Source organism: Lycorma delicatula, chromosome 2, assembly GCF_047948215.1.
Source record: "Lycorma delicatula isolate Av1 chromosome 2, ASM4794821v1, whole genome shotgun sequence".
Classification (NCBI taxonomy): Eukaryota; Metazoa; Arthropoda; class Insecta; order Hemiptera; family Fulgoridae; genus Lycorma; species Lycorma delicatula.
Window position 1 is genome coordinate 130715869 of NC_134456.1, and position 12750 is coordinate 130728618.

Genomic DNA, 12750 nt, shown 5'->3' on the forward strand with positions numbered 1-12750 from the left:
AAAGTATACTTCATCCAAAATTTATCTGCTGTGGACTTTAATCAAGACCCAATAGCCGGTGGAACAAATTTACATGTGAGAACTGTTGGAAGCTGACTTCTTGCAGCTGGAAATAAAGCTTGCTGGCCATCTAAAACCAGCTTCTAACACTAATAATATGCAGAAAAGGCATTTCTGGGGCAAAGCACATGCTAAGTAGATCAAAGAAGGCTGGAAAAGTGTTATGTTTCCCGATGAGTCACATTTTTATATTCAGGGAGCAATGGGTTCCACAAGTTAGAAAAGCATCAGATGAAAATATATCACCGGCTCATAACTTTGATCAGTTAAGCATAACCAGAAAAAAATATTTTGGGATCGTTTCACATTTTAAGCCCCTTGTTCATTACTTCCAGTAGATGGTATGTTGAAAAGTGATTGATATATCAAGATTCTGAAGGAAAGGGTTGTGACACAACTTCAAAACAAATTCCCACAAGACAACAGAGTGTTCCAGCAAGATTTGGCACCAAGCCATAGTGCCAAACAAGTGGAAAAAGTTTTCAAAGAACAAAATATTAAACTGCTCCTGTGGCTAGGAAACTCCCCAGACTTAAACCCAATTGAAACTCTTTGGATATTACTGAAAAAACGTTTCTCAAAAATGAATTATACTACAAAAATTGAAATCATTAAAGCAATAATGGTGGTATGGTTTCATGATGAAGAAATCAAAAAGTGTGTAAAAATGTGTACATTTGTTGAATCAGTGCCAAATCGTGAACATAAGTGATTAAGAATAGAGACCACATATTAATTTCTAGATATTCACAAATTTACCAGTATGATTTTTTTTCTAAATAAAGTTACTTTTTATTAAATAACATCTGTGCTCGAATTAATTTGTATGCGACTGTAGTTTCATGATCTCATGAAACTAGGGCATCTAGATAGAGAATCCCCTGTAAAAAACTCAAAGAAAAGATATGATTTTAAATTTGGTAAAAATTTTCTTGAAAATGTTAAATCTTGAAAAGTTGCATTCAATTATGTTATTAGTTCAGACCCTATTCTATGTTAACACATCTTAATTTATATAAACATGATTACAAGAGGAGTTTAATGGCACAAAGTATGTATTAATCAGTATGAGATGTTAATGCTATCAAGGTTAGCAGTTGCCCCAAGCAAAAATTGTTTATAATAAATAAACACAATTATAATTAACTAATAGTAAATAAACAATTGTTTATACACCATTCTATTAATTTTAAGTGCAGTTACCCACTGATTATGATTATTAGCCCTACGTTTGTTTCCAGTCCAAAGGCCTTAGTAATTAGCCTTATTTCTTTACTGGAGTAATAAAATTTCTAACACGAATAATATCAAACCTGACTAGAATTCAAACAAGAAGGAGAAACTTACATTATTTTTTAATCATAATACCACCATGTTCATAGATTTTGAATTATTAATCAAATAAGGTCGAGTTGTGACATTCAACAAAAATAAATGGGATGTACACACTTTTATTCCTTAACCACCAATGAATTAAGGATTTCTATTGTATGTAATAAATATTTTTACAATACCTTTATTTTAAAAATAAATATATTTAATATGCTGAAATTGTATTGTTAAAATAAAACTTATATACTTCATAAATATTGTTTTATATGTGACTACACATTTGATGTTAATTTATTTGCATATCTTATATCAAGAAAGATATAGATTTAAAATGGCCATTTATGTAAAAAATTAGCAAACAAATTTGGTTGGTTTGTTTATTCTTTAGACTTTTAGAAATAGAAAACCAAAAAATACTGAAATTTGTGATGGTACTTTTTAATTGCTCCAAGTATTATCTATTCAATCTCAGTGGTTGAAGAAAAGACCAAAAAATTTTAAATTTAAACAAAATGTGATTTATTCTTGTTATTTTATTTTCAGTGAAATAGTGAAAAATATAATTTCAAGTATTTTTAACTTGGTTAAAGATTCTGGTAATTCCATATATTAATGTTAATGAAAGTATTATAACTTCATAAAAAAAAAATTGTTTTTTTATGTCTGGAAAAAGCAATATTTCTTGAATCAAATCAGAAAGTGATGCTGCAAATAATAGAGGACTGACCCCTACTATGTTTCTAATTTTACTAAATTACTTAACAGCCTAAAAGATCTTCAAAATAATTGTTTGTTCGAAGAATTGAACCAGTTATTTAAATTCATTTAGTTTAATTTAAACATTAAAATTAACAGTTCATTAATGATTTTAATGATAATTTCAAATTTGGCAGCTGCATAAAAACAAATCATAGGATTTGTAAAACGAGACCATGGTACAGAAGTATTTCATTAAGATTCAAGAAACCATTGCAAAATAAAAACATCTTAAATGATTTTCCAATAGAACACATTTGCCACCCTTGGGCTGTAATAGTGCCAAATACAAGTAAATATAACCAGTGTTAAAAAATAATGTAGTTTTACTTAAATTCTGTGCAATTTTTTTTTTTAATTTCACTAACTGTTACAACAGTAATTAAACATTTGAGATTTTTTTCTTAATTAGTTTTATTTGTTATTGTCATAATCTTATAATTTTTTTGTTGTTGATGTTTTTTTATGGTTAGTGGCATGGAAAGAGAGAGAGAGAGAGTGTGTGAGTTTTTAGTTTATAAACTAACAATACTTTATTGAAAGAACAGTTTTCTGTGTTTATTTTGTGTAATGCGTGTAATTTGAATTTGTTTGTCTTATGTGAGATTACTGCAGGTAACATTCAAACAAGTTTTGTTTAACAAAGTTTTATTGTTTGTTTTATTTATTGATGTATGCTGTTCATGATACTTTAGTATTAAATTGAAACTTTTTTGTGAATACTATAACCTATTAAAATTTCTTGTCAGAGGCATTAAGTTTTTGTTTTTGTTTTCCAACTGGAACGGAGAGTTATGTATACTTCATGTAAATGAATATTTGGTCAAACATTTTTGATCCTCTTTGTATGTGTTAACAAACTACACATACTGAACACCATTTTCTCTAATTTAAAAAAAATTATCTTAGTATTTTTGAAAATGTTTGTATTTATGATTTTGTCATAGACAGTGTTTAATAAGTTATATGACGGGAACGTTATAAGTTATTTTTCTTTTTGATTACATAGTAGGTTTTAAAGAATTTTTCTACTAAATAATATTTTACATGACTAGTAATGAGGGTACTTTGAAGTATGGAAGTATGAAAATATGTTATAAAAAAATAATTTTGTAAAAGGGAATGAGTGTTTGCTTGATATAATGTAAACTGACTGTAGAAGATCAGGATTTAAAGTTATGTTACAGAGTTAGTATAATAAAAATTGCTTAATTAACAAGCAATGGTGTAAATGGTTAATGAGGGGCAATTGAAAGAGTGGGTGGATGGATTTTCATAATCAAATGTCCAAAGAGATGAAGATATTAAAACGTAACTAAATGTTGTGTATCATTTTAAATAATGTAAAACTTTATTGAACTCTTTAGATTTGTTCTCCTGGTAGATGTTTTGACATCCACTGTAAAATTCCTTTGAACTAAGTAATTTAGTGCCATGAAGAAATGCTAACCAAAAATTCACAATCTCAGAGAACGTTCTTGTTTTTTGATTAGTTATTGGATTTTTTTTTAAGATCAAATATCATAGATTGATTGAATTTTAAATTTTAGATGTTTTATCTTATTAATACAGTTTTATTTTTAATGTTACATTCTATTCCATTTACAATTAGTTTTTTTTATAAATTGAAAAGGCAAATTTTCAAGCTTTAATCAGTTAAAAATTAGTTTTTGTTACTTTTTGATAAGGTGGTCTTACATAATGTTTTATGTGATCCAGAGTAGACTATTTATGTGGCAGATTTAATTGCCAAGAATAAAATACTAAAAACACCAAATAAAATGTAAAACAGATGAATTAAATGTTAATATTACTGTTCATAAAGGAATGACCTTTTGGTAGTTTATTTGTTATTAATTTTTCAAAGATAAAAAAAATATTTTATTAGATTTTTTTTCATTTTGAGTCAAAATTAAAATTAATTTTTACTTAGTTCAGTTTTTTAAACTCTACTCATTTTGGTCGACTACCTAATCTGTGTAACTGAAACCTTATTATATTAAACTGCATTCTGTTCTGTAGAAATTGAATTCATTTTCTCAGTAAAAATAGATGCTGTTTTCAATGTGATGATTTGGAATGTAATAGGATAAAAATCCTTTTCTTACGCACACCCAAACCCTAAACAATATTTGTTTCTTCCCTTTAATTTTTTTTTTATAGGATCTGCACATAGTAAATTCTTTAAAAAATGTATACTAGGAAGAAAAACATACTCTCATTTCTTTCGTGTGGTATGAATTTCTTGTTATCCTTTTAAGCCCAGTAAATTAGAGCAATATTCTCTCTAAGCCAAGACTTCATTCCTTCCTAGATTGTAACATGTGCTAAACAGACTTTGTAAATAGGAAACCTAAAATGAACTTCTAAGTTGCCAACATTAAATCAGGTTTAAATGCTACAATGTTTTTTTTCTAATTTTAATTCACTTATTTTATTTTTCATAAATGACTCATCAGTTTAATTAAATTTTTAACTTGACTATTATTTAAGTATGTTGTTTAAAAGCATAGCTGCTTATTCTTAGAAAATAAAAATATTTACCTCTAACAAATTAAAACACACAACTGCTTTCATGTAACTCAACAGAATACTTCAGTTTATGATAAAAGGCCTTAATTAGTTTTGTTGCCAATTTTAATAAATTACCAAACTATTTAAAAAAATCTTCCCACCAATTTATTTAAAATACAGTTAAAAATACTTTTATTTTACAGAAACTGTTTTACTCTTTCAATGAATATTTAAATAATACTTATTAAAAAATTTTAAAACCCAGAATTTTATGTATTCCATTTAATAATGTGTTCATAAATATATGTTCAAATAATTTCATTATCATCTTCTGAATTGGGAATTTTTTTGTGGTTATTTTTTATATTTAATAACTTCATGGGTAGACCTTAACATTATTTCATGAGTTTAAATTCTAAATAATTAATATAGACAATTTCATCAATTTTTTATCTTTTACCTGAAATGTGAATTCTGTGATGCTGCTCTGCTCAAGGTTTTATGATGATTTGTGTTGATCCGTCCAGGCATATGAGGGGGCAATTCCTCCTTTTTTATCTATGAAGTAGCAGATCTACCATTCCTGATGTGTATGTAATGCATCTTTCAGAATAGTGTATTATGTATCAGTCAGAATCAAAATATTTATTTTATTTTAATTTTATAATATAAGTATGTATATATACCATATTGCTTTGAATTTATGATGAACCTTTTTTTAAAGATTGAAGGGTCAAAATGTCAGGTGCATTTTAAATTCAAGGTACATCTTTAATTGGAGGTCTAATGCCATTTGACATAAACGCATAGTTAATAGATGTAAAGCTGAAGTTTTTGAATACATACGCCTGTTTAACATCGAATGGAGATCAGACAGGAAACATGAAAGAACATTTGTCATCATGTTTAGAACATACACAGATTTCTAGAATAATGACTCATCTCAAAGAGCTTTACATCTCAACAGCAACAGCTTTATCACTGTTGACATCATAATTTAGTGATTAGTCATTATTCTGAAATTTGTGCATGTGCTCTATGCATAATGACAAACGTTCTTTCACATTTCCTGTCTAACTTCCATTCAATGTTGAACAGGCGTATGGTATATTACTATTAGTAAATTAGTTTGTTTTTTTCATAACTGTTCTGTTTTACCCATTTGTTGTATTTTTTTAACCATTTCATCATCGTGGAAAAGTGTTTCACATATGACGCAGACTTTAAACGCAAGGTTAAAGATACGTTTGCTGAACAGATCGGAAATCGTGCCTCCGGTATACAGTTCTCGGTAAACGAAGTGAATGTGTGTCAGTAGTGCAGTATGAGACAGAAATTATTTATGTGTAAATAAATAAAGAGATCTTTTTTGCGACCAAAACATGAAAAGTATCTGGAAATCGATGCTACTGTTTTGGCCTATTTCAAGGGACTCCACACAAAAGGTTTTCCTGTGACAAGAGATGGACTGATGTTAAAGGCCAGGAATAATAGTCTTTAGTTTAAAGCTAGTTGTGGTTGGTGTGAGAAATTCAAGAAAAAGCCGTGTCTGTCATTGCATCGCAGAACCAGCTCCATTTGCTAGAAGTTACCATCAGATTATGAGCGTAAATTAGTGCAATATCAACTTTATGTAATCGATTACAATTAAAGAAACAATACTGTCTCGGTCAAATTGGTAATGCTGATGAAGTTGCTGTGTTCTCTGATATGCCATCAAATTACACCACGAGAGAGAAGGGATAAAAAGAAGTAATGGTAAAAACAATTGGATATGAAAAAGTAAGAGTAACTGTTTTGTTGAGTGTTACTGCCGATGGGAATAATTATCTGTCACAAGGCTGCGACAGATAACAAAAGATGGTAAAATAAAGAAAGATGGTAAAATCATAAGAAAGGCTTCTTGTGATTGTACCATGTGAGGTACAAATGTCATAAATTGTAGTTGATTTTTCTGAGAGTTGTGTAGTTCATTATGCAGCAGGTTCCTGTAGTGATCTTAGATACCGATGTTCTTTGGTGGTTTGGTTTCAATTAACCGCACTTCTCAGGCATGGTCAACCTGAGACTGTACAAGACTACACTTCATTTACATTCATTCATATAATCCTGATTCATTCTCTGAAGTTATAGACTACACTTCATTTACATTCATTCATATAATCCTGATTCATTCTCTGAAGTTATACCTTATGGTGGTTCCAGAGATAAACAGAAAAAAGGGAGAGAGAGAGAAGTCCCTATAGTGAACAGAATGAAGTTGTCATATGTAGGTGTGAATTCCTTCAGTTCAGTAAGCCTGGTGTGGGTTGCGTGTTATGGTGTTTTTGACTATCCAATAGGTTTACCTCTTGTTTTCTACAAGAATTGCTGTTAGCAAAGGTTTTAGTGGGTTTTAAGTTTCAGCTTTTGTTTTATGTTTTGTTAACCAGGTAAGTTTTTATTGCTTCATAAGTGTGTGGATGTTTTATGAGTTGGTAATATTTTGTTTTTCTATTTATATTATTTTTTAATAATTTCTTGTAAACTATTCCAAATGGATATAATCATCATATAATAAATAAAATGTGCTTTAGTTGTTTTGTTTACTTAATGTAAATTGTTTGTAATTTTAATGTTAATTATCTTATGTGATGTGAATAAGATATTTGCTTATTTATAATAAAAAAAATTATCATAGATGATCCACAGAGTTGCCTGAACTTCAAAAAAATCATTTGGAGTAAGGCCTTTTATGAGTCCATTAATAATAATTGAATTAAATAGAGGACATATCTGACAAACATATGTTGAAAATCTTTGTCTAAATTCATAACTTTGTATTTTTCAGCAAAAATATAAAGTTTTATTAAGTAATCAATTTCATTTTTTTAATGTGTAATAATCAGATTGTATAAAATAAAAATAATTATTAATTATTATATAAATTTCCTTAATATAATGATGTTTAATTAATTGTGTGTACAATTATTTCATTAATACCGTATAAGAATAAAATCTGTATCATGTACTGTTTTTTTTTAAACAATTTTTTTCTACTCAAATATAACTTTTTTCTTTGGCATAAAAGATATTACAAAAAATGTTCTCGTAATTCTTTTAGTGATTTTCTATTACTGTGTTTATAAATTGACAGTTAGCCAGTACAATAAAATAAAGTATGAATTTTTTAGTGCATTATAAAGTGGAATCCAGTATCAACTAGACAGAGCAGTTTGAATTTTATTCATAGTTTAACATGTGAAATGTAGTAATAAAATAAATATGGAATGTTCTGAATTCTGTCTTAAATAATTTAAAAGAGTGATTTGTACTTAGTGGAATGAAACTTATGATTTTTATTTTATTAGTGCTGCACATTATTTCACTGTCCTGAAATATCGACCTTACTGTTGTTTGCTGTGTATTTATTTAAATAATTATCACAGTGCTATTACAATAATCTTACCTCATATTTACATTGTAATAAATTAAATTAATTACAATATTATTATTTTCCTTTATTTTCTATATGTTTTTATTGTCAGTTTGAGACATTGCTTCAGTTATTTATTACTGTTTGCTTTAACTTATTACATATTGTTTGCTTTAGCGCATGCCAGTCATCTGATATAAATGATCCAGTTATATCTTAGCTGTACCCAACATGTCAGATATAATTTATGCTATCAGAAAAACATGTCTGTGTATTTGCTTTACAAGTTATTGCCTTAAGATTAGTTTGAGCATCATTAATGTTACTAATAACCATCAGCATATATACTCTGTTATTTAAATCATAGCAAAGAATAAACAGCAGTGTTGAGGAATATTAAGCAAAGTATTTTTCTTTTTACCTCAGAATAATGTACACCCAGATAATTTATGGTCAGGCAAACCTTTATATAAGCCCACCATGAACTGGTTAACATTCACATATCAGCCAATGACATGCTTCAAGAAAATTGTTTCTTCTGTGAACCACTTTACCAACCTCTGTAATGGACTGATAGCATCTCTGCCTTTCATCCATCTGGATCTGGGATTCATCTTTCATCTAAATCATCTTTCATCCATCCTGGGATCTGGGTTCAGATCCCAATCAGGCTTGGCATTTTTCACACACTACATAATTCATTTTTTATAATTTAAAAAAAAAAGAAAGGCAGCTATAATTGGGTGTTGGCCTGTAGTTAGCAGAGAAAGAATAAATTAAATAATAAAAGTATATTATGTTTATTATCCAAACTCATCAAGATTACAATTCAATTTTCAGTGTCTGGTTAAGTTAAGTTAGTTTAAACTGCTCTAAGTATTTTAATTTTTGTTATCCTAGGCTGAAGTCTCAATGAAAAAAAATCACTATTTTATAAATTTATATTGAAATAATTATAGTATTTTTTCTAAAAACAAATTAAGCAAAAGTAAGCAATGATATAAATTTCTTGAATATGTAAATAAGAAAAAAGCTGTTTTATTTAAGGAAAAATCATTTTATTTAAAAAACTTCTTTTCTTTATTTAATTTACTTACTGATCTGTTTAGTATAATTTTTCCCAGAAATTTTTAAGAAGTTTTCTAAAAATTAGTCTGGAATGTAAAAAATAAAAATTAATGAAATCTGTTGTACTACTGACTGAACATAAAATTTCATGATTATTATATGGATATGAATTTTTAAGTAAATCTCATTTTATTTGCTTATTTATATTTTCTTTGTTTTTTTTTTTTGCAGCACCGCCTTCATCAATAGAAATGGTGAATCATACAGCCAATGAAAAAATTGAGATACGTGAAAATCAGTCATTTCAGTTAGAATGTTTAGTAAAGAATGCTAAACCTGCAGCAACAATTATCTGGTATAGACACAACATAGAACTTAAATTAGGTAAGTTAAATACCATTATGTATTTTTATTTTTGTAATTCGCATAACAAAATCTGCCCAAAATAATAAAAAATCGAAAATGTTGAAGAAATTGCAGTAAACATTTAGTAGTTACCCTGGTTTTGTTGAACTTCACCAGTAAAAATTTATTTAAGCCCTACCATTCTATTAGGGAATGAATTGTTATACTTGACTAATGTATCTAAATTGTAATTGATAGGTTTATTTCAGAAGCGATTAATACAACATTAATCAAGACAGATACCAGCAACCCATTTTTAACATCACAAATAAAGAAACTAGTACTTATTTAGTTCAGAATACTGATCAGGTTATGTTCTTATTGGTGGAGTTACCAATGGTGAGTTTTTATAAAAACACAGAAAGGTTTCATCCAAAACAATGATGTTATGGGGCAAGACTACACAGTCTATCCTTTATTAAAGATGTTCTTTTACTTCTTGGCTTTCCTCTTGGCACTTATTTAATAACAAAACGATTTAAATAAATGCATATAGCTATTGGCAAATTATACACTACCTATCATCCAAAAGAATGGCAACAAGATTTTATACTGACACTTCCTGAACGAAGACTGGTTATGCCGATGCTAAAGTTTACAATGATGTTTTCTGTTTCCACAAATCTTTTTATATTATGATTAGAAATTAAAGCCAATAAATTTAGCTGTAAAACAGGTATGTTATACCACACATTGTGGTATTTTGGGAGTTGGTTGCTATCAGCCAAGCATTAAAACCATTTAACTCCTAGCATAAGGAAATAAAATGTTATGCTTTTTCCATAACTGCAGATGGAACCAAGCTGGTTAGTCAGTTGGAGTATATAGAAATGAGATGATAGCTTCCAAAAAGGTAACAAATATCTTAAGAAGTAATTCCAAAACTCCCCTGCCATTCCATCAAGGTGACCTTTATAATAAGTATGAAAAAGATTTTGAACATCTGATGACTTATGATAAAGAGATAGGCTAAATTGTATTATTAGAGAAAAAAACTTCTAAGAAGGGAAACTTAGCAGCACTCAGAAAAATTACAGGGCATAAATGTCTCGCAGAAACTTAAAAAGAAAACTATATTTTTCCTTCTCAAGAGTATATACGAGGTCTGTAAATAAAGTAATGAGACTGGTTCAGAAAATTTTGTTTTTACAATCCAATTTATTCATGGACCCTATCACCTTCGAAATAGTTTTCTTGGGAAGCCATGCAACACTTCAAACAGTTTTTCCACTCTTCATAGCAGTGTTGGAATTCAGAAACCGGAATATCCTTCAGATGGTACATTTTTTATGCTTTTTATTGTTCCAAAATGGTGTCCTTTGATGTTTTTTTTTTAAAAACCGGAACAGGAAAAATTTGCAGGGACTCAAGTCAGGTGAATAAGGTGGTTGAGGCACTACAGGAATGCTTTTCTTTGCCAAAAACTCATTAATTCAGAGTGCAGTGTGACAAGGTGCATTGTGTCATGATACAGCATCCAGTTGTCTTTGATGGCTGGTCTCACCGGGGCAACTCTTTTCTGCAGTCTCTCCAATTTTTCTTGGTAAACATATTGATTTACAGTCTGCCCTGTAGGCAAAAACTCCTTATGGACGATGCCAGTACTACTGAAGAAACAAATTCGCATGGTTTTGATTTGTTAATTTTTGCTTTTATGAGACATGGTGAGTTTAAAAATGTACCGCTCCTTGCTCTGGCATTATGTTTCTGGGTCATACTCAAATATCCAAGATTCATCAGCAGTAATAACATTTTTTTTTTTGGAAATTCAGAATCAGTTTCAGTTCGCCCTAGAAGATCGCGGAACATTTCCACCCTGTTGTTTTTCTGCTCATCAGTGAGTTTTTTGGGACCTATTTTGCACAAACTTTTTTCATGTCCAATTTGTTTGTCAAAATTTGATGGACTGTGGTATGGTTCAAATTCAATTGTTCTGCAGTCATTCTGACAGTTAATTGCCAGTTGTACCATATCAAGTTTCTGATTCGCTTAGCATTGTCATCACTTTTTAACGTTAATGGTCTTCCAGAGCGTGGATTGTCCACAACTGAATCCCGGCCATCTGAAAATGCTATAAACCATCTAAAGACTTGGGCTCATTTGACAGCAAGACAGAGCATCATCTCCATATGTCCTTTTCAATTTTGAAAAATTTTCAATAGCATTCTCATTGAGTTTAACAAAAACTTGATTGCACAACGCTGCTCATAATTTGTATCATTCATTTTTGTAACACACAACAAAAACTCGTTTCACAAAAAGTTTGTTTACGTCTCATGTGGCAACAGTAGACTAAAGATATTAATATATAATATAAATCAGCTGTTCATTTAACGATATGTTTACTAGTAAATTTACAGTGTTGCCACTTTGGCTGCCAAAAAAAAAAACTAGTCTCATTACTTTATTTACATACCTCGTATGAACAAGAAGTAATGTAATGAACCGGGACCACTTAAAAAAAATTAAGTTAATATATTTTATAGTGTTTGGTTGTATTAGAAAAGTAGAAGACTTATTATAAATAACTGTATGTTAAATGTCTGAGCAGTAAATAAATTTAGTTTTGAAACAGTTTTAATGAGTTTTGTCTTTTTAAAGCTCCTTAAATTATGTTGTTTTCTAAAATTAACACATTCTAGTAGCAAAAATTATTAATTTTTGTATGTATGAGTTGACAACTACTTCAATAATTTATGTCTGTATATCTTTGGTAGGTAGATTACTTAGGTATTATTGTTATTTATAGAAAAATATATATAATACAGGAAATTCAAGTAGAAATAGGTACCAGGTGAGTGAGTGATGGCAAATTTTAGTGTTTTCTTTATTAGTTGTAATAAATCAAATATTGTAATATTTTTATTTTTGATTGTCCAATTTCAATTTGTTGAATGTAATTTTTTTAATATAGAGTCAAATTTTAAAAAAATTTGATAAAGCTATTTATTAGTAACTAACTCTAAACAGATGATCACATAATAATGTTATTTTTTTCCTGTGGTAAGGTTTTTGTCAAATATTTTAAAATTGAAATTTAGAATTCTAGAATAAAGTTTACCCTAATTGTTAAAATATTTCTTTAACATTTACACCATGATTAGATTGGATTTATTTAATCAGTTCTTATCTTTTTTTTTTCATTATAAGAAAAAATATTTGTTTTAGAAATGTTCAGTGTCATAGTATATTTGTTGAAA

At 28.7% G+C, this 12750-nt stretch overlaps 1 protein-coding gene across 1 annotated transcript in view; it reads left to right on the forward strand.

Moving 5' to 3' along the window:
• sns (nephrin adhesion molecule sticks and stones) overlaps positions 1-12750 on the forward strand; it is a 207092-nt gene that overhangs the window by 152184 nt on the left and 42158 nt on the right. The window contains exon 3 of the mRNA XM_075357955.1: positions 9377-9529. Coding sequence (XP_075214070.1) covers positions 9377-9529 — 153 coding nt within the window. The remainder of the gene's footprint in view (positions 1-9376; positions 9530-12750) is intronic.